Genomic DNA, 21,360 nt, shown 5'->3' on the forward strand with positions numbered 1-21,360 from the left:
CAGATACAACTTATTAGTTTGGTGGGTTATTCAAGCAAGCTGAATCGTCTTGCATTGATTCAGCAAATATGCCAAAGCCTATTAGACGGCCACAAAAGCATTCCAGAATGATGTATTTGACTCAGCACGATGTGGAACCTTCATAACCTATTAACCCTTATGTCATTAATCATCTACCTAGCTATAATAAGTGTTATGTTAAGCCATTAATTCACCTCGCCTACGACGACGACGAACCGCCACTCAGAATCCATGGCCCATTCTGCAAAGTCGCCTGGTAAATCTCATCCCCGGGTTTTGAATAAGGTGGCAAGCCCACATAGCCGTTTAGCCAATCAAACACGGTCTTATGCCAAATTAAGCTATTCTCTGGATTTAAAACCCAATGGTTCTCATCGGGAAAGCTTAAGAATTTACTTGGCACGCCCCTTGCCTGCAAGACATTGAAAGCCGCCAGACCTTCCGCGATCGGAAGCCGGTAATCGAGTTCATTATGCACGATGAGAAGGGGTGTAGTCCAATTCTTGGTATGTGCGGCAGGATTCCATCGCTCGTAGTTATCGTAATTATCCCAGAGCGTGCCATTGAAGTCGTGTTGCATGAACCAGAGCTCTTCGCTCGCGTACTGCGCGATGGTGTTGAAGGAGCCATCGTGCGCGAAGAGGGCTTTGAATTTTCGGCCGAAATCCTGCCCTTGGATCCAGTATACCATGTAGCCGCCGAATGAAGCACCGAGCGCGATGGCGCGGTCGGTGTCGACGTAAGGCAGGTTCTTCTCAATGTATTCCCAGCCCAGCACTAAGTCGTTGTAAGGACGTCCGCCCCATTGGTTTTGGATCCCGTCAGTGAGGGCCTGTCCGAAGCCTGTGGAGCCTGTGGGGTTAAAGGCTACGAGGATGTAGCCTTGTTCGGCATACAGCATCATGTTCCAGCGTGTGCTCCAGGTGTCTTCTGTCGCGCCTTGTGGGCCGCCGTGGATATAGAAGGCCAGGGGGTAGGTTTCGCCTTCCTTGAAATATGAAGGTTTGATGATCCAGGCGTGCACAATGTAGTCGCCGTCCCCCTGGTAGTAGAATTCCGAGATCTGGCTGCGGGACAACCCGTATTCTGCCCCATTCTTCAGATTCGCGTCTATGAGAGTGACTCCTTCGGTTGCGTTAGACGCAGCAGAGACAACTGGATCAACCCATGAGAAGATAGAATTATCGAGGAAGCTGGCGCTGTTGACAAAAACCTTTCCGCTGGCCAGTGGATGCACGTCTAAGACTCCTCCCTCAGCGAAAATCAATTGAGGTAGAGCTTTCGTTGATGCGTCCGCAGGGACACTAAACAGACGGATTCGAGCATAATCTTCCGCAGAAATAAAAATCGTCTTGGCGTCTGCGCTCCACCACACTTGAGAAGCGCTACGATCCCAGGACCCTACACCATCTTCAGAAGCATAAAACTCAGATGCCTCCAACCCCTTAGTGATATCTGGGACTAGCAGGAGGCGCCACTTGTCACTTTCATAGCTAATTTCTTGTTGACGAACGAAAGCTACAGCGGCGCTACCTGGGGAGAAGGTTGGTGATGTGGAAGCGCCTTCGAGTTTAGGAGTGGTGACAATCTGAGGTTCCGGTGCAGCTTCTGTAAAGGTTTTGAGGGGGATGTAGTAGACGTCTGATTTGGTAGTGGTGACGGGGTTGAGTTTAGGATCCTTAGCGACGAAGACGATCCCAAACTTGCTGATATCGAAGCTATAGAGTGTCAGCCTGCGATTCTAGAATGGAGGGGATGATTCATACTTATCTGTACCTCCAAAGGGAGGAATTGGAGACTCAAGTCCAGTGCCATTGAGGGCATTAATTGGCTCACTCAATGTGTAACCTGTGCTGCCATTCTTGGCGCCACTGGACAGGGCAGCATACCAAATACTGTTTCGTTCAGGCGTAAGATCTTCTTGCCATCAGTATTTCATAGCCCGTAAGGTTCAAGCAACTTACAAGTATCCCAGTGCCTTACGAAGACCTCTGTATACATTCTGCCTGTCGTGACCGGTTTGGCGGCAAGCTCTGAATTGTACAATGTCCCGTTCGGCGAGGCTGTCCCTACGAAGGCTACGGCATAAGTGCCGCCGCCTAGGTCAACGACCTTAAGTCCATCTATTGAGCCTGGCACAGAGCCTGCCGAAGTTGGTCTGCATAGGTCAGTATGGTTGGATAGATAGCATGACCCGAGCTACCCTTGGCTGTTTCTGCCTACTTATTGCAGCTTCTGGGTTCATGAAAATTTCCCGTTAGGGTACGGAGGAAACTGGACGTACGCTGCAGCTGGAGTGGTTGCATCGCCAACTTTGATAGTCGTTGAACCATCGTCTTCCGACTCAAACCACACAATCTTATTTCCGTCTCCTAGCCAATTGGCATTGCTAACCGCGCTAGAGTTACTGAGAAGCCAAGAGGTTCCATTTGACAGGTGCGTCACAGAGAGAGCATATTTCCGCTTGTGCGTCGTGAAATTGTACGTCGTAGTAGAATACAGCGCCAATGAGCCGTCGGCATTGGGAATTGCTGCGCCCCGTCGAGGCGCACTCAGCATTGCCTCTGGGGTAAAAAGGGGAGAGCTGGAGGAATTGGAGGCTGCATTTACAGCGACGGTGCCCGAGAGCAGGAGGAGAGCGAGAGAGAAAGGTGACCGCATGGTTGCTACTATCGAGAGCCAGTTTCCTTGGGGGATTTCAAGAAGGAAACGGAACAATTGATAGGAACGAAAGAGTAAACAGCACTTGCGAGGTTGTTCGAGGTGGGGAGGAAGATTCTTATACGTAGTACCCACGACGTGTATGCAGCTTCAACTGCGACCCTGACAGGGCAACACCGCTGTCCGGAAGCGATTATCCTCGCAAATTCGCAATCAATAACGACGTCGTCCCCATGGCAAGTAAGTAGCATGTACTGCAATGCAAGGCAATCTGAGAGGGCTGTTCGTGACGGTCACCTCTACTACGTATCAAGGATTCAAGGGTAATTAAATGGAGCTTCCCGTGCCTTGTCCGTTTTGCCGGTCCTGCCCCTGGGTCCCAATATGACCCCCGATCTGCATAACAGACTAATTGTCGGGATTGCAACGAGGAAGCTTCGACATTCCACACAGAGATGGCGCCAGCTTCCAAAAGCAGCATCTTGTTCATGGTAGATAATCCGTACCCCGCCCGGTGAGAAACCCGAGTTGGAAGGTGGTTGGTGTGGTTTTGCAAACCCCTAGTAATTTGCTATCTCAACAGCTTGTACGGCAAGCCGCGGTAGTAAATGGAGCGATTGGGAGCTACCTAGGTCGTATTTGTTGATCGGCTCTTTGTGCCTAGTGGCTTCGTTGTTGGGATTAGAAGTCTTTGGCAATTACCCATTGTGGAATTGGAGGATTGAAGAATGGGGGCCTAGAGACGTAGAGGCATAGACACCGAGAGACTTGGAGATGAGAGGATAGGAAGCACAGAAGGTATATCCGACGCGGAACCTCATGAGGCAGGTGACTTCAACCTGGACGCTTGGCGCTTATCACATCTCTATTGGCCTTAGGCCGCTCCCGGCCGCCGTCGACAAACACTCCAGAGTAGCGACCTAACTTATAAGGCCCAGAGCGTACCTGTAGGCTCGAAGGTTACTCGTCCTCTTGGCAATCGGACAGAGACAACTATGCGATATCCTTGTCCTGGGAATATCTCATGGTGGCCGATCCCAGGTGTTGGGGAACTGGGTCAAGTTAGCTCGTGTTGTGTAGCTGCTCGCCACTAGTTTTAGTTTAATTCTACTATATATAAATAGTACCTACATTAGCCTTACTTGATAGCCTTTGTTTTCTTTTAGACTAATAGTATTAATTAGAGATTATATTCGATATAACAACTGTACTTATATACTTACACTCCATTTTATTGCCTAAATAGTTTTAATAAAGTAAAGTACTTACATTAAATATATATTTATAAATTTTTATTAAAACTATAAATTATAAACAAGTAAGTCTATATACAGCCTGTGAAAACACCCCCCGCCTTTTCACATTATACAACTAAAACATCCACTTCTCACCTCATGCAAGAGTTATAACAATATCATCGTAGTATATATCCTGCGGTGCCGTACTTGGCGGGAACTTCATCTCAACATAAAACTTCAAACTCGTCCCAGCTGGCGCCTCAAAACTACTACTGACTTTAACCCAACCCGTAGTCCCCACAATCGTATACACCGGGGTAATAGTTAAAGGCCCAGCCCTAAAATATGTCGTAATCCCCGAATTCGCCCCAGGTACTCTATACCAGGCTTCAAAGTTATAGGTCAAGCCAGCACAGTACACGACATTTTGGGCGAATGTTGCATAGTTGGTGACAGTAAGTGCAGGAGAGCGGACCCTGTAGCTGTGGGCACCAGAGTGAGGGGGTGCTACGGTAGAGTCGACTTGAATCATCGTGGTGCCGCCGATGTAGTTCCATGGAAGCCACCCGGTTGCTGTTGTGCCGGACACGTTTTCGAAGCCGGTGTTGGTGACGGGCGCAGTGGCGAGGCAGGCGGGGGCGGTTGAGGTTGTGGGCGTAGTGGAGGTCGTCTGTTGGGGAATAATTAGTTTAGCGTTGTGATAGAAGAGCGGGCCTTGAGTGGTAGGGAGGGATGCTACTTACGGTTGAACTGGAGCTGGTAGATGAAGTGGTTGAGGACGAACTTGTTAAGCTGGATGAAGTCGTAGTTGATGTCACTGTGGAGGAGGTGGAAGTGGATGCAGTTGATGTGCTTTCTGTTGAGCTGGGGCTAGTAGACGAGCTGCTTGAAGTCGTAGCAGAGCTCGTCGTCGAAGAAGTTGTTGAAGAGGTCGTCGAGACAGAACTTCCCAAAACATATAGATTCAGTCTATTTCCCGCACCACACTTCTGCGTCTTATCCCCCGGGCAAGGAAAGCTACATTCCTCGTCCGTCGTCGACCTACTATCCCTCAACACATTTGCACACCAGCACTCCCTCCCATACTCTAGACCCAAGTATTTATACCCATCACATACAGCCTGGCATTTTTCTACCGTCATTAAGTCATCAAAATAAGAGGCGTCGTTGAGTGCTCGGGAGGTTGTGGCTTCGGCGTAACATCCCAAAGCTGTATACTTTGAAACAGGCGTCGGTGTCGCAGTTGGTGAAGATGAAGTCAGAGTCGAAGATGAGCCAACCATCTTATAGACATTAAGTCTATTCCCAGCACCGCATTTCTGTGTAGCATTTCCTGGGCATGAAAACGAGCAGTCTTCCTCCGGGGCGGAGACACTGCCCGCATTCAACCCAGTATTGGAGCAATAGCACTCTCGTCCGTACTCGACACCGAAGAATTTGAAAGAGGAACATGCTGTGGCGCATTTATCGAGCGTCATCAAGTCGTCGAAATAGCCCAGGCCGGTGAGCGCTCGCTGGTTGGTAGCCTCGGTGAAACATCCCTCATAGACAAACCCGGAGGGCAGGGAGAATGTTGACTGTCGTTTGTTCAAAGCTACAAGAGGAGATGCGGTGGCGGAAGAAATGAAGAGGAGCGTAAGTACAATATTATAGTGTTTGAGCTGCATAACTGAGGTTTAAGGCATTAACCCAACAACGAGCGTGGATTGCGAGAGAATGAGCGAGTGAACGCAGTAAAAACTCTAGAAGTGAAAAGAAGCAGGAAAGGAGCAGGTCTAGGAAATTATAAAAGAACTAAAAAATCCGAGCGCTTGCCCATCAATGCCCTTCAACATGGCATCGCCAACTTTCCAGCTCAAATCCCATTCGCAAATTACGCCCATAAGAGCCCATCGTGGCATTTGCGCTCTGGAAATACAATAAGTTACAAGCCACGTCGATTGAATTTGGGCCTCGAGCGCTCTAGCCTGTCGCCTTCCTTGGAACTATTCCACATTTAGAGTCCTCCGTCAGCCACATCTAGCTCAAAAAGCATTATGCAGATTCTAGAAGGGTTGTGAATGGAATGGTTGCGGAAGCCGCCAGCGACAGCCAAGTATTGATCCATATATGTGCGTTGCTTTCCGGTTGGCAATATTACTAGTCCCTAGGGCCGAGACAAAGCCCTGGTGGCGTAGAATACTCGGGGTTTTAACTTTTAAGGCATCTCGGATACTCGTAATATTTACCTAGGCAACGACCAGCACTCCCTGGCTGCTCCGTTATTATTAGATACTTGGACGTACAGAGTAGTAGACGAGTTTCTTCTCTTCCTCCTCTCCTGCCCCTGTCGAAATCCGCCTCATAATCTGGTCTACAATAACAAACCACGCGCCCCTCAACGTCTAGACCGATCTGAAGCGCTGTGAAGGCTTTATCATTTCGGGATATCGATCGAATTATTTTTATCAATATATTTAGGAAGTATTGCGTGGCCCATTCGACACTTCATCTTCCCGTCCCCTCCTCTACAGGGTATAGACGTACTTCACCTCGCCCAACTTTAGCGCCTTCTTATTTGTCTGTTTATACTGCATTTGTCTGTTTATACTGCATTTGTCTGTTTATACTGCATTTGTCTGTTTATACTGCATTTGTCTGTTTATACTGCNTGCATTTGTCTGTTTATACTGCATTTGTCTGTTTATACTGCATTTGTCTGTTTATACTGCATTTGTCTGTTTATACTGCATTTGTCTGTTTATACCGCAGATACTGGAATACAACCAATCCCCATGCAAACGCAGATGTGATAAGAATGGCCAAGAAGCCATTGCGATATAGTAGCGAGTCGCTGGCACGCATAATCTGTCCGCCCGAAATGCCAGCCAAATTAGCGGCTATGATAATCATCGCCATCAAGATGCTGCGCTCCTGCGGATTACGCGCATTGAGCGACACCCACGCCGTGTTGATGGGGTAGAAGCATTGCTGCGGTGCGATTGTAAGCTCGAGGATCGCATACCGGCCCTATTTTCCCCACGACTTATTCGAGGCATACATGTTAGAATATAGGAGTTATAGGAGTTCCCTGCCCAGCTGAAAAAGCTACTGCACCCCACCTGGCACTTCTCTACTACAAAGGAGAAACAATATATATATATATCTGTGATAAGCTAAATACTCGGATATTATCGTATCTTATACTAATTAATATAGTATATAATAATTTACTTTTAACATATAAATTAATTTATTTAAAGATATTAAAGTAGTATAAAAAGCGGCGCGATAAAACACAAAGCTGCTACGCTTTGCTTACTTATATCGAACTTTTTGGATGTATAAGAGGGAAGGGTTGTTTAAAGCAAGGGCTAGAGCAACACCGCGGGAGTATAGTGGTGTTGCCACATTCCAAAAAAGGATAAAATCGGCTTTCGTTATCGAGAATGGCGCTGAAGTCGCGATATCTCTAATTAAGCATGGCATTCAACGCATAAGGTAGGTACGTAGACCCTAAGAGGTGACCCATCTTGCGTAATATAGGGGCGCCGTTATTAGTAAAAGCCGGAGGGTACGTGTCGCTCAAAGGGCAGTGGAGTTCTTCGCATTACAAAGGCACCAACTTTTATAGTGGCTAACATCACTATGTCTTCGAAACGTGACGCCTCCAAAAGCGCAGCAGAGAGTTTAGCATACCTAGCTCCACCCAGGGCCGAGTCCAACGAGATGGAGTCTAACTAAAACCTGTGGAAGAGGAATAATCGTTTGATGTTCGTTAGGTTGATGCAAATAGTATTCGAAGCAGATATGTTAAAGGCTGATCCATAAAACTCGAATTATAGATAAAATCGAGGTTACAGCGAGGAGATAGAAAGATGGTGGGGGCCCCACAATCGGGCTACGCCCGTGGTATGCAGCTCTCATCGTACAATTACAGTGCTATCGCTTCAATACAGTGGAGAGTTCCTTTTAAAATACAGCCCCATTACTTCTTCGTTTTGTCCTCATAGCTCTCGGTAACGTTCAGGCCCAATCCCTCAGAGTCCAAATAAAGCTTGTTCCGTCCACCAGCCTCTTGCAAGATCTGTGCAATAGCTCTTGCATTCTCGATTCTCTTCAAATCAACATATGATCGACTCTTCTTGATGGCATCTCCAATAAGCTCGGCAGAACGGGCTTCACCCTGAGCTCGGACAACCATTGCTTGCTTCTCCTGACGTGCTTTGTCCACGACGAAGGCAGCACGTTGGGCTTCCTGCTGTGCGACTTGCTTGGCTTCGACGGCGGCGGTAAATTCAGGTGAGAATGCAAGGTGCTAGGATTATGTCAGTACCTGAAGCATTTACAGGTAGGGAAATGGGCATACCGTCAAAGAAACATCATCCAACATGATGTTAAACCTCGCCGCTCTCTTCGACAAATTATCTCGAACCAATCTTGCGACATTTTCACGCTGTGTAATCAATTGACTGGCGTTAAACTGCGCAACCACACTCTTGAGGACCTCATTGACAATTGACGGTAAGATTCTCTCATCATAATCGGTACCAAGTGTTCGGTATATTTGAGGAAGGGCGTCGATCCTCGGTCTAGATAGGACACGGCAGGTAATGTTGACCATTTGAAGATCTTTGGTACCCGTGAGGGAAGCGACATTGCGTGGTTTAGCTCGAACATCGTAGTCTATTGGTGTCTCAAACCATGGGATCTTGAGATGCGTTCCTGCGGAGAAAATACGTTAGTTCACATAGACACGAGACCTTGAAGATGAGCTGCTGGCCTGTGTGGCTGCCATACCTTCGGAGTAGATCTCCTTGCCCACACCACCAATTCTCGTATACTTGATAGCTCTGTGACCACCATCAACGTTGAAGAGCGCATTGTTTGCTGCAAGGACAGCTCCTCCAAGCAACAGCAGGCCGCCGACACCTCCGGCGATACCCTTAGGTGAAGGACCTCCGCCGCCTCCTCTCTGGGCTCGATTAGCCATCCGTTGCAATTGTTTCCATGCCTCCTGGGGGTTCGACATATTGGCGGAGTTCGGTATAAGATGGAATGAATGTGTCGTAGTTCGGAGACGGATGTGGTGGAGGTGTTTGACGTTGATGCTGCAGCGATGGTTTACAGTGCAAGAAGCCTTCATGAGTTCCGAATATTGTCGCTAGCGTAGGTGCATTCGCTGCCTTGTTACTGAGGCCTTGAGGAAGGCATTGCTATCCGTATTCGTTTTAGCGTCATTCAAATCCGAACCTCAATCATAGTAATCGGTGCTCCCAGCTCCTTGCACAAAATCAAGATCACCAAAACAACAAGATCTCCTGGGAGAATCTCTAATATCTAATCTCTTTGCAGGCATTGTGAGAAAAAGGTGTACTGGTGGTGAAGAGAGGAAGCAGCATTAGAATAGCCAGAAACACCTTTTCAAAGACTTCTGTGCCATTCTCCGTTTCTCATTCTCCCAAAACATACTTGAAAGGTGACCATTGATCAGCCTTCATTCCTGAAGAGAAGAGGCTGTTGCATTGCCAGCACCCTGTGATCTTGTTCCCCCACACACATACACATACACAGATATTGTTTGTGCAGAAACCTCAGCCTCAATCACCGCGCAAAGATGTCGAAACCACCGTCGAAATCCGTGTTTGTTGGCAATATCCCATATGGTAGGAAATTCCCCTTCGCGCCAAAAGTGACGGCGCTTCTACAGAGACTAACGTTTTGAAGGCCTCACGGAAGAGCAAATCGTCGATATCTTCAACAGCGCTGGCAAAGTCTTGAACTTTAGATTGGTCTACGATAGAGAAACGGGTCGACCGAAGGGCTTTGGATTTGCAGAGTACCCTGATTCAGGTAGGTGATGGAACCCTACAGGATCTGTTTATATTTCCTTCTAACTTTCGATTGACACATCAAACAGATTCCGCCGCCTCCGCAGTCCGGAACCTCAACGACTTCGAAATCATGAACCGGAAATTGCGCGTCGACTTCTCGAATGATACCGGTGGTGATGACGACAATGTACGATATAAATTTTGCCCCTCCATATCTCATCCTAAAAGGCTGCGCTAACGCAACGTTGAATTCAAATAGAGTGCACCCACAGGATATCAGCATCCGGCACCTCCGAATGGGGTCGCTATTGCACAGCCTCTAACAGGCACAAACACATCAGCTCTCCCTCCACTGCCATTAGGAGTTGATCTTCCCCCCGGCCTAAACTGTCCAGATGCAATATCTCGAACACTCAACACCCTCCCGCCCTCACAATTACTCGATGTCCTCTCACAAATGAAGACTCTAGCAACAACCGACCCAGCCAAAGCCACCGAGCTCCTAAGTCAAGCCCCTCAACTATCATATGCCATCTTTCAGGCCCTACTTCTCATGGGTCTCGTGTCAACTGAAGCGCTTTCATCCGTTGTAGAAGCCGCATCAGCCGCTCCAGCGCCTACTCCAGCATCGGTCCCAGTTCCTACACCACAACAAGGATACCAAGTCCCACCAGGCAATTATCCTAGTGGATTTCCCCCTCCACCTCCGCATATGAGTGGGCAACTTGGTGTGCCAATGGGCGGGACTCCACCAGTGCAAAACCACGGACTATATCCTCCGCCACCTGCTCCGGTTCAGCATAGGCCCCCTCCGCAACAACAGCAGGCTGCACCGGCAGCGCCATTGCCAGAAACAGATGGCTTGATGCAGCAGGTCCTAGCTATGCCTCAAGAGGTTATTGATAGCTTACCGCCAGCAGATAGGGCTCAGCTGTTAGCATTAAGGGCCAGCTTTGGGAGATAATTAATGCATACATGGAGTTATTACTGGTGGTTAAAGACCAACATCAAGGTGTGGTCAAGGCGCTCTCTAGGGATGAACACTTGGGCTCGGGCATTTAGTTTAAGGAGTTACGAGATGCTTAGTAGTCTATTCGTCTCTTAGTGGTTTGTGTACTATATTATTTGGATTCGCGCCCCTAGACATAGCCACTAGCTTATCATGCAATCCAGAGACGGATTTCCATTCAAGTCTCACGTTTCTTTGTTATATCATTTAGGCCTGGTACCTCATGTAAAGCTAGCGCTTGATAGAGTCCAATAATCAAATTAATGATGAATTATTGTTATATGAGTCGTTGATTTATCCTGCTATTTTCCCACTTTGTGCAAAATGGCACTTCGAACCCCTTCAATTCATTAAAGTACCACAGATAGAATATTTCTCCCCTTGCATCTGGGAGCCCATACCTTGAATTTTTTTGAATGTTAGTTCTATTTCATATTTAAGCCATTCCAACCACTATTCCGTTCAAAAAAGCACGAGACCCAATCAATCGGCTGACGCTACTTTTTGTTTTAGCTTTGAAAAAGAGTCACAATTGGTGGTCGACCCTTTGGCGCAGCTGTGATTGCCGATTGTTGCTATAGCACGAGAAATACATCGCTCCTCGCCCCGAACAGGCCATTCCATGGTGAGTTGGGAGACGGCGGGAAAGCACCACTTTACGTCTATATTATGAATCGAATACAAGGCGTCAGCAATCTGGACTTTATCCTTGCAAATACCGTCCCCGGGAATTTAACAAAGTTTTATCTAGCGAAGAACGCTCATGTCGGATGTGGCAGGGTATGATTCTTCCGCTGTCTTTCTTTCTTTACTCAAGGTCCTAGTATATGTTTTGGCTACGTTAATGGATACGTCAGGAATAAACATCAAATACAGAGAGCCCATCACGCTATCCCTTTGAGGGCAGCCACAAAAGAATCCGAGAACATCCACATCGACGAGGGCTTTCTTGAGGTCATCGGCATCACTTAGTTTGGGCTTAGGTTTCCCAGAATTGAAAACACTGTAGTTACCCCAAGTCATTTCAGCATGTGTCTCGTTTGCCTGGCACACACACGGCTGCCCATCTCTGACCTCAATCCTCCAACCTGTAGCCCCGGTCGGAGAGCAGCCACGCACGACTGCTGCATTCAACATGGCAGTCCCTTGGTCGAGTGTGGCCTCCTGCATGGCTTGATCCATGCCATCAATTAGAACCCGGAGGCCGAGAAGGTTCATGAGGCCGATGGTGATAAAATAGTCGATCAGGCTAGCAAAAAATCCCTTTTTAAGGCGAGACAGGTCGAGCATGGGTCCGTCATGGTACTCGTCTACGATGAAACTATCACTCGTGAAAACAAATATATGTCCATGAACAGTGCTAAGGTCTACAGGGCCGGTTTCTATCACTTAGGTCCAGCGCCCACAAGGATTTTCAAAGTTGCTTCCCAGCATAACAGCGTTTTCTGGTGTTTTGGGGTGACCATGAATTAAGTGAACACCAAGAGTCATGTGAGCATTAAAGCGGATGAAGCTCACTGCAAGCTTTTGTATATGTTCCTCCAAGACTGGTGGCTATTCCGCATCGTCTAGCAATTGCCAGCAATATATAAGACTTCAGGTTGAAACTTCATTCTCACGCATCGCGGGTTTTCTCTAAGTCTTGGATCTCCAAGGCGTTCTCGAGACCCGGAATGCGTGAAGAAGTAGCAATAAGGTCGCCACGTCGTTAAGGTAAGGGCTCAAGTCAAGGTATGATCTCGAGCTTGAAATGTCCAAGTCCTATTCGCGATTGCTACGTTTAGGAAACCTAATCTGTGCAGACCGATCCAAAGGCGATAGTCCATAATTGAATCAACTCACCTTCCACAACCCTACGTTAACCTTGCGGTTCTTTAGAAGGACATATGTCTTGATGTTGTCTACTAGCAGAGGGCGCCTCTTATAATTTCGCGCCTATACCTACTTTCCTTCTTGGTTAAGAACGCCGCCCACGATACTACGACAAATAAATTCTATTAATATAACCTCGCCAAACTTGACAAGAGGAACAAGAGGAGGAGACGGATGAGGACTAGGCGATGCATAAATCTGTAGAGGAGCTCCAGTTGCTGCTGCCCTGAACGGTTGGAAATACGTTTCCGGCTACTATGACGGAGTATGCTTTTTTTCTGCGTGTAATACAAAGGATAATCGCATTCGCCGATTTTTCTATTGTATTGTTACTTTCCACGAATGGTGGGGAACGACGTCCTATTAAGTGGAAGCGGCCATCCTCATTTTATAACGCCCAGCGGCCATCTCGCCTGGCGTTCTCAAACAACGTAAACGACTCCATGAATCGGCCTTGCCATGTTCCTACGTCTACACCTTAAAGTTACAGCTTCGAGGTCGTGCTTGTATCTTTGCGCTCATTGAAGGCAAGCAACGACAAAGGTATGGTTTCCCGGGACAGAGACTGTCCCGACGGTGCCGTGGTGGCTTTACTGTAAGCAATGTGATTATGTGAGTTCTCCTTATTATCTAGATTCCGAATTTGAAAAATATAACCTACTAATAATAGCTATAGTTTTAGACATGCTAATATATACTAATATGAGGGACTAGATGGAATAATTATAGGAAAATATTGTTGGCTTAAACTTCAATTAATCCTGGAAGGCGATATTTCTTAGTAAATAGATAAAACAAAGCTGAACTCAACACATAATCATCGACGTAGTACATAATGAGGAATATTCTGCTGCTACATACCTACCATATAAACAAACTACTAATTTAAAAGCATAACAGTTGATTGGGTGGGGCGACTAAAGACTTAGAGTGAGGACATCTTGGTGCGATTGCTGATTAATATATAGAAGAGTATTATATGATGATGGTTATTTGCCTCGAACACAACATTGACAAGCTTAGTGCTGCAATGGTTTTTGTAAAGTGTGAGGATAGGCGTAGAATTTAAATAGATAATATAACTACTTTTGAAGAAAAGGGATAACTTTTGAGTAGGAATATGTAAGAGGGATGGTGTTAAATTTGGCAATCGAAATAGTAGGTACTAGGTACTAGGTGATTATTAGTTTGCCTGATTAGGCATTGCATAGACTTGAATATCGATAATAATCGGCAATTGTTGGGAAACTATTTATCTTGAGCTGGAGATCTAGGCATGAAAAGAAAGTGGTCTCAAAGAGATAAAGGGGATTTACAGGGAAGTACTTTTCGGTAGGCAGGGTGTGGGTATATAGCAAGTCCCATTAAGTTAGGTGACTTCTGGTATCCAGATTCGTAGGCTTCGCATAAAAGTACGATGCGACTGGAAACATAGGCAGGTATTTAAACACAGCCCAGGGGTTGAATGTTGAATATTTTATAATACTATTCCTTGTCATAGAGAATGACTGTTAAGTACTCACTAGACACGAGAAAACTGTGCATTTTCTAAAACAAACTAGCGGGCAGCCTGGATACTATACGCTGGAAAATGCCTTGGTGTAAAGGCATATGGAACATGCTTTGATGAAATAATTCAGAAACAATAAGCCATTGGTTGACGAGTTAAGAAGCTATGAGGGAGAACTACGATACAGATCATGCAAACTGTACTTGTTGCTGGGCAGCTGAAGGAACAGTTCACTCTTGACCCCACAGTCAAAGGGGACTGGCTATTTGTTACTCCTTAGAGCAGGCTGGAACTGCTGGGTACTGAATACTGAGCACTGAATCCTCGGCAGATCGATCGCATCATCGATCCTAGGCCGGCAGTTCTACGTTGCTTTAGTGAACGAAATGAATGGCCTCATGTCTTAACTAGAGTCATCATGGATTGTTTCGCAAAGGAATAGCGAACAATGCATTATCTTCATCAGTGGTCATCGTGACCGATCTCCAAGCCTCAATGCCTCACAACCTCACTGCCTGACTTCAGAAGCGGGGGCCACAAGCCCTCGGTACCCGTAACGAGCTGATTGATTAATGCCGCAGGTGGGATGTTTGATGTTTGATAGCTCTCTTTTTGGACTGGAGCTTGGGGCCGCCGGGAGGATTTCTCTGCGGTCTGAGGGGCTTGCTGATTTCCGAATGGAGGAATCCAGGGCCGTCTTCGTGGTGCATTGACGGGTTGACGGCGGGGTTAACGATCGTGCAGGCTTTCGAAACGGTGGGGCAGAAGGGGGCTCGTGGGGATTTCACTTCGTACTTGTGCATTGCATTGCAGTATGCAGTTGCAGTGTGCAGTTACAGTGTGCAGTGCATTTTGGCGTACATCTAGTACATAGCAACCGTTGCTATGGATGATTTGTTGCCTTGTTGTTACTCGTAGCATCATACGCGGGCTGAGCTGCTATAATGATACCGCAATAATGGGAGGAGGAATTGGGAAGAGCTGGTGCTGATGAGGCTCTCTTTGGCAACATTGTTGATCACCGACGGCCCTGGATGGGAATCAAACCACCCCTCGAGCATCAACCGTACGGAAGATGCTGGAAATAGAAGAGCTATGAAGAGGGCTAGAATCCCGTGATCTCGCGTCGCCCGGGTGAAGTGTGTTGTTTACTCTTGGCAAGGGACACGTCCACGGTGCTCCGGGGATCAGGGATTTGCAACGCAGCGGTGCTCAAACAACCTGCGCAAATCCTGAGTTCCCAACCGGAAGAACCGTCTGCTTCTGCCATCTGGCTCCGTATTCTGTTCGTATGATGGACAGTTCAGCTTCGCATCCAAAGCTCCTGAGAAAGTACCAAGTATCCCCCTCCCTTCGTAGACGCTGACGACCCCGCTACACCCCACTGCGCCGTCCATCCTGGCGTCAGCAATCGTTGGTGGCTGCTGCTCCAGTGCTGAAAGACCTCCCGCGCGTCATTGTTATTGGCTGCTACTCGATGGAGCAATAAGATTAAGATTATTCGATGTGTTGGCCGAAGGGGGTTCCAGTTTGCTATCCCGATTTAGAATCCCCGTCTGAAGAGTGGCGGTTGTGGTTGCGGTTGCTCTGGAAGCCGGGTAGCGGCCTTCCTGTTGCTGTGCCTGCTTCCAGTTTTCCCAGCGTTGGTTCTGCAGATCCCTCGATGGACGGCCAAGATGTGCGGCGACCGCCATGATGTCAAGGTTGTGAAGTAGAGCCTAAATACTGCCCTGGACAGGGCCGGGAGGAACGCCTACGAACTCAGCTACGCTGCACCGTCGAGACCATGTTCAGAAGTGGCTGCGGCGATCTAGGGATGGCATACCGGTAGTGTCCGTCGCAGCTTCGAACATCGAACCTGGTTATCAGCCCGTCCAATTCCACCCAATTCATCCAGCGGCGGCCAGAAAAGGTGCCGCGGAGGGAGATACCGTGGGATGGCTGGCTGCATGCGGATAGGATAGTGCCTACGAAGTATGAATCTATGATCCCTTGCCCAGGCACGGCAACGAGGGTTGAAACACACACCTGGCGCTAATGCGACATCTTGCCTACAGTATTGCTTTGTCTTGTCTTATCTTGAGACCCGGGTCAAGACTCGAGAGCGTCCTTTCGAGTGCAAAAGTATTATTATTATTTGGAGAGAGCGGACGTGGACGTGGACGTGGACGATGGAGGATGGGAGACGAAATTGCACACCCGAAGCGCGGAGCTGATCGGGACCCGATGTGGCGAACCAGAGCCTTTAGGACTGAGCTGAAGAAGAAGAAGAATAATGTCGACTTTCCACGAAGTGTGAAGTACAGAGTACTGTACGAAGTAGACGCCGATGGATAAGATGCAGTTGGTGGCTTGGATTGGCCATGTCTTTGGTCAACGTCAGCCTTAGGGCCGCCTCCCGGGCTTCTGACTGGCCCAATTCCGAGAAGATCTTGATCTCGATTTGGTGCTACTGTACGAAGTACGGTCTATGATCCTGGAGGTAGTAATTAGTAACTTTTGAGCTCTCTCTTGTTGCCTGGTGGTACAAAGTAGACGCCGAAGCGTCCGCCGCCCTGGTATGTAGTTCCAACATGACAGGAGACATGAAGATATTCGCGGCGGCTAACATTTTCCCTCAATTCTTGCTTGCTTCGACGTTGCTGTCGAGTTTGTCCCTGATCCTGCCCTGGTCACGGTCACGGACACGGACACGGCCACCGTCATGTCGTGGCCTGGCCATCATCTTCGGACATTTGGAGAAACATCCTTACGGCCACCAGGATGCGGTTCCCGCCTTACGTGAAGAAGAAATGTTGCAATCCGTGCGGGCCAGAAAACCCAAAATACCCCCCGCCCTTAGCAACGCCTAGTAATCCTTCGGCGTCACGCTGGTGGGAAACGACGCCGGAATCAATCAGCGATTGGGCGACTGGCAGGGTGTTGATCATCTGTTCGACCAGCTTCCTAGCCTTTTGGCTTTCCTTGTGCGCGCCCTGCAGCGGCCGCGATATCAATGTTCCGCTCACAGAGCTTGGGTCCTTGGACTCTTGGAGGGAGCGGTGAGAGGAGACGATGAAGCTCTCCTGGGTTTGTGCGGGTTGTGTTGCTGCGAGGGAGACGCGATGTCAATATTTACAACGCGTCGAAGCTGTCCAGGGCAACGGGAGAGTATCATCATCATGCAGATCAGATGCTGTAATGCAGGACACACTGAATCGTGAATCGTGATTCCATGCTGCTACACTTGATGAGACGATCCAGCACAATTCGATGACCTCATCCACTCAATCACTCTGGCCGCTACTCGTAGCACGACGCACTAACTTCCCAGTACATTGTGCTCTGTACTGTACTGTCCTGAGCAGAGCTGAGCTATTGGGCCGAGGAGCTTTTTGCCGGACAGTAGTAGCGAGCTCTGTACGGAGTATGATATGATGTATCAGGTATATCGACTGCCGCCTTGCCAATAAAATAGCCAGTTCCTTGCCAACGCCCGAGGACCAGGCAAGGGAGGCATCTCAGTCAGGCTGAGTCAGTGGTTGCTCTGGAGTCTGGAGGACTTGCATGGAGGAGTGATTTGGACTGCTGGTACTGTACGAGTACCATGGAGACCATGAGGTACATACTTGAAGAGGAGAAGTTGGGGTGTATTGTATAATGGTTGTAATGGCCACACACCCACTCTACATACAGTACTTTCCCGTCGTCTTTCTGCTGTCCATCTCGATGCCTCCGGATTCTCCCATAAATAAGGTTTGCATGTCAACGCAAGGACGTGGTTTGCGTGGAGGACGCTGCCGGGATGGCACCAGGTTCACTGAAACTGCCAGGCAAAGGCAATTAATTAGTCAATCAACTCTGTCTGCTTACTTCGTACTTCGTAGACTACCTATGGTACGGTTCTCGTACTCTGCCACAGTGCTCTGCGCCCCCCCGGCGGCTCGAAGCCAACCACTACTAGGGACCGAAGCTGAAGCAGAAGAAGCAGGGCAGTGGAGCGGCGGCAAAGCGAGCCAGTGAAGCGACTGAAGGGAGTAGTTAGTGAAGTCAGTCAATTATCATCACCTAGTGAACCAACTGAAGCTTGGAATACACGGAGCAATGTAATGCTCCAGCGTCTGTTCTCAGTTCCTAGTAGTCCTGTTCCTGGCGGTGCAGTGCACACATCGCTACGAAACTCTGCCGCCGCCGCTGCCACCGCCCCAAATCTCCCTGACAACAACGCTGTCGCTGCTCCACCGACCCGCCAACCAAACCCCGACTTCTTCTTCTTCTTCTTTTCTGTTTGCCCTTTTACTTCCTCACCCCTTCACCTCCTCTCACCCTCTCCGACTCTCCTCTCCTCTCCTCTTCCTCTTCCCCAACTACATCCTCATCCTCATCCTCATCCTCACCCGTCGCCCTCGGTCGAAGCCGTCACTCTCTCGAACGGACTCCCCACGCCTTCTCGTATGTGCGTGTGCATCTCGACCTCCGGCCAGCTCCCACTAACCCGCAGCACCCACGGCCACAGCCTTCTCACCAGGCCCTTATAATAATAATACCAGAACCCTGATCGATCTCCTCGAGCCTCAATGTTCTGACCAGTGCAATTACTCTCTCACCAACCTCATCGCTGCGACCTGCGAGCTTTTCGGACCTCCCACTGAGCTTGCAGCCGTAAAGCAACGGGTTGGTGACCACCTCGAGTAGCCCCTCTTCTAAGCAGCTACCACGACCACAAACGAGCTCTACCCAAATCCACATATTCTGGAGCCTGGTCCGAGTCAAAAGCAAGTGGTATTTCCTAAGGAATTCCTACTGCGGATAGTTTCGAATTGGTCCAATTGACTGCACAAAGAAACAGCTGCACATCGGTACACGAAGATATCTTTACTTATCATCAACCGCAATCATGGAGGCTTCTTCGCCCTTGGCTGCTATGCAGCCCGCTTCATTCATGCCGCGGTGGGGAAACGATCTGTATACCTCGCACCCACACGCACATCTGTCTGGAGCTGGCCCATTTGGTCCTGGTGCCTTCAATTTTCGAGATTTGAGCATGAAGAGAGGTAGAGGCAATCGGGGACGGGATTATTTTGCCCTGCAACCAGTTCGGGGATCTTCACCTACAGCTAGCCTGGCGGCAGATCTCTCCCAGAACTTCCATATTGATATGAGGTATGGCATCTCGAAATTCATCGTCTGCAGACATCACTAACCCCTTAGCAGCCCGCAATTGCCAACCCCACGCCGGTCGCTGTTCACCTCAAACCTCTTTGGCACAATTGATGGTCGGGGTAAGTTGGAAGACTGGCACATGGCAGAGGTGATGATATTAACTGGCATTAGAATCCGTTACGACCCCTCCTCTCCCATCTTCGTCGCCAGGGCCATTGAACGAGCGGATGGATATTTCTCCTCTTCCTCATAAGCTACCATATTCGGCACAGATGGAGGTTGAATCACCAACACCAGGTTATCCGTCAGGAATAACTCATGAAGATGTGATGCCCTCATCACCGCCACGGCCGGCGTTAATGGACGCTCCGAGACCTACAAATGCCGCCGAGTAAGCTAAATTGTACATTCCAGCCTCAACCCCATTTACTAATTAGTCGCAGGCGAAGAAAATCCATAATCCTTCGACCCTCCTTGACAAGAAACAAGGGCTTGTCAACTAGTTCTCTCCCGTTGAGAAGTCAGGACAGCCAATTGCCTCCCTTCCGCTTCGGGGCCGGAAGCAGCAAGTTGTCGACGTCGACATCCATGTCCTTGGGCGAGTGTTTCATGGAATCACCGCCTCAGGAACGGAGACCCCAAACGGCCAACAGCCCGTCGGTTTCCAACATGGGCCCTCGACCCTGCAAACCTTTCGGGAGCATGAATGGGAACTCGTTGCGCAATGGGTCGCCTATAGGCCACCATCGGAGGCCATCTAACCCCTTAATCCGCCCTCGAAAACAGTTTCGCAGATCGTTGAGCATGTTCGAGAGCCCGGGAGACGTGATGAAGCCCAGGCAAGAGGAACAGGCACCGAGTCACCTACACACAGTCATGGATGTTGATGAGCTTCATTTACCTGCGCTGCCACATTTCTTCCAGGAAGGCCAGCCTGACAGTATCCCTAGGATTACCAAGGAAACCCTGTTGAAGGTTCTCGATGGCAATTTTGACAGCCAGTTTGACCGCCGTATGGTCATTGACTGCCGATTTGAGTACGAGTTCGAGGGTGGCCACATCGATGGCGCTGTCAACTATAATGACAAGGAGCTACTCACTACTCAACTTTTTGAAGAAGGCAATCCTGGAAAAACCTTGATGATTTTTCATTGCGAGTACTCTGCCCATCGTGCCCCCATCATGGCTCGCCATGTCCGGAAACAAGATCGTACGACTAATGTTGAGCACTATCCTAAGCTCACCTATCCCGACGTGTACATACTCGATGGTGGTTACAGTGCTTTCTTTGCGGAACACCGAGGACGATGCTTCCCCCAGAACTATGTCGAGATGGACGCAAAGGAGCATGCCAACACGTGCGAGCGGGAAATGGGCCGGCTGCGTCAGAATAGGACCAAATTAAGCCGAGCCCAAACCTTTGCCTTTGGGCAGCACGGAGGAATTGACGACAGCCCAACGGCCCCGAACCGATCTAGAAACAGTGGTGGGGATTTACTAATGATGGGAATGAACATGTCCTGCGACTACTCACCTGTATATCGGGGAGGGTACGATCGAGGAGGACAGACACGACGTATGGCATCATACTAATAACTTTGCATTGGCATGGCGTTTTGACTTTTGGCGTTGGGGATCCTTCAACATGCCATATATTGATACGGCAGGTTGTTACCTGACCTGTCAGCATTTTCTTTCGGCCCCCTTTGGACGCTTAACCAATTTGTCATCGACCTCATCTTTGAGAGATGCGGCGCACCATACCATTTTCTATCTGCTCTGGCGCATTGGCGTGCATATTGCATCGGCATACCTTTTTGAGTTTGGAGCGCTTTATACTATTACGACTACTGCCGGTTGGCGCAGTGGCCTATTCTTGGATCAGGAATCCTGGACCGCATTTCCTTTTTCTAATGGCATCCATTGCCAGATACAAAAACACCAACAAGACCACATACAACGATCGCAAATGAAAATATTCATGATCACCGAATACAAAACCGGCACAACAAAACTTTTTTCCTATGATTCATGTCCTGCGAACCAGCGGCGAGCCTACCTCGTCTGCTCTGACTCCCACAACACCCGACTACG

The 21,360-nt window shown here is 48.7% G+C and overlaps 8 protein-coding genes across 8 annotated transcripts; 3 read left to right on the forward strand and 5 right to left on the reverse strand.

Annotated features, from left to right (window-relative positions):
* Window positions 1-220: 220 nt before the first annotated feature.
* On the reverse strand, window positions 221-2,682 carry BP5553_10554 (Dipeptidyl-peptidase-like protein V; the record flags this gene model as incomplete). The annotated part of the gene is made up of 4 exons (XM_032019177.1): window positions 221-1,739; window positions 1,788-1,938; window positions 1,986-2,179; window positions 2,306-2,682. The coding sequence occupies 4 exons, from the start codon at window positions 2,680-2,682 to the stop codon at window positions 221-223; spliced, it is 2,241 nt and encodes a 746-aa protein (XP_031864617.1).
* Window positions 2,683-4,074: 1,392 nt separating this feature from the next.
* Window positions 4,075-5,587, reverse strand: BP5553_10555 (uncharacterized protein; the record flags this gene model as incomplete). Its single annotated transcript, XM_032019178.1, has 2 exons — window positions 4,075-4,590; window positions 4,664-5,587. The coding sequence occupies 2 exons, from the start codon at window positions 5,585-5,587 to the stop codon at window positions 4,075-4,077; spliced, it is 1,440 nt and encodes a 479-aa protein (XP_031864618.1).
* A 2,300-nt stretch (window positions 5,588-7,887) lies between these two features.
* On the reverse strand, window positions 7,888-8,931 carry BP5553_10556 (uncharacterized protein; the record flags this gene model as incomplete). The annotated part of the gene is made up of 3 exons (XM_032019179.1): window positions 7,888-8,217; window positions 8,269-8,624; window positions 8,700-8,931. 3 exons carry the CDS (start codon window positions 8,929-8,931, stop codon window positions 7,888-7,890), a joined length of 918 nt encoding a protein of 305 aa, XP_031864619.1.
* A 585-nt stretch (window positions 8,932-9,516) lies between these two features.
* On the forward strand, window positions 9,517-10,697 carry BP5553_10557 (Uncharacterized protein; the record flags this gene model as incomplete). The annotated part of the gene is made up of 4 exons (XM_032019180.1): window positions 9,517-9,565; window positions 9,627-9,752; window positions 9,820-9,920; window positions 9,993-10,697. 4 exons carry the CDS (start codon window positions 9,517-9,519, stop codon window positions 10,695-10,697), a joined length of 981 nt encoding a protein of 326 aa, XP_031864620.1.
* Window positions 10,698-11,489: 792 nt separating this feature from the next.
* On the reverse strand, window positions 11,490-12,032 carry BP5553_10558 (uncharacterized protein; the record flags this gene model as incomplete). Its single annotated transcript, XM_032019181.1, has 1 exon — window positions 11,490-12,032. The coding sequence occupies one exon, from the start codon at window positions 12,030-12,032 to the stop codon at window positions 11,490-11,492; it is 543 nt and encodes a 180-aa protein (XP_031864621.1).
* A 3,552-nt stretch (window positions 12,033-15,584) lies between these two features.
* BP5553_10559 (uncharacterized protein) lies at window positions 15,585-15,818 on the reverse strand (the record flags this gene model as incomplete). The annotated part of the gene is made up of 1 exon (XM_032019182.1): window positions 15,585-15,818. One exon carries the CDS (start codon window positions 15,816-15,818, stop codon window positions 15,585-15,587), a length of 234 nt encoding a protein of 77 aa, XP_031864622.1.
* Window positions 15,819-18,212: 2,394 nt separating this feature from the next.
* BP5553_10560 (uncharacterized protein) lies at window positions 18,213-18,798 on the forward strand (the record flags this gene model as incomplete). The annotated part of the gene is made up of 2 exons (XM_032019183.1): window positions 18,213-18,555; window positions 18,605-18,798. 2 exons carry the CDS (start codon window positions 18,213-18,215, stop codon window positions 18,796-18,798), a joined length of 537 nt encoding a protein of 178 aa, XP_031864623.1.
* Window positions 18,799-19,000: 202 nt separating this feature from the next.
* Window positions 19,001-20,859, forward strand: BP5553_10561 (Rhodanese cycle control phosphatase; the record flags this gene model as incomplete). Its single annotated transcript, XM_032019184.1, has 4 exons — window positions 19,001-19,266; window positions 19,318-19,385; window positions 19,438-19,657; window positions 19,710-20,859. 4 exons carry the CDS (start codon window positions 19,001-19,003, stop codon window positions 20,857-20,859), a joined length of 1,704 nt encoding a protein of 567 aa, XP_031864624.1.
* Between the last annotated feature and the right edge of the window lie 501 nt (window positions 20,860-21,360).

This window comes from Venustampulla echinocandica (assembly GCF_003357145.1).
Source record: "Venustampulla echinocandica strain BP 5553 chromosome Unknown scaffold_16, whole genome shotgun sequence".
Classification (NCBI taxonomy): Eukaryota; Fungi; Ascomycota; class Leotiomycetes; order Helotiales; family Pleuroascaceae; genus Venustampulla; species Venustampulla echinocandica.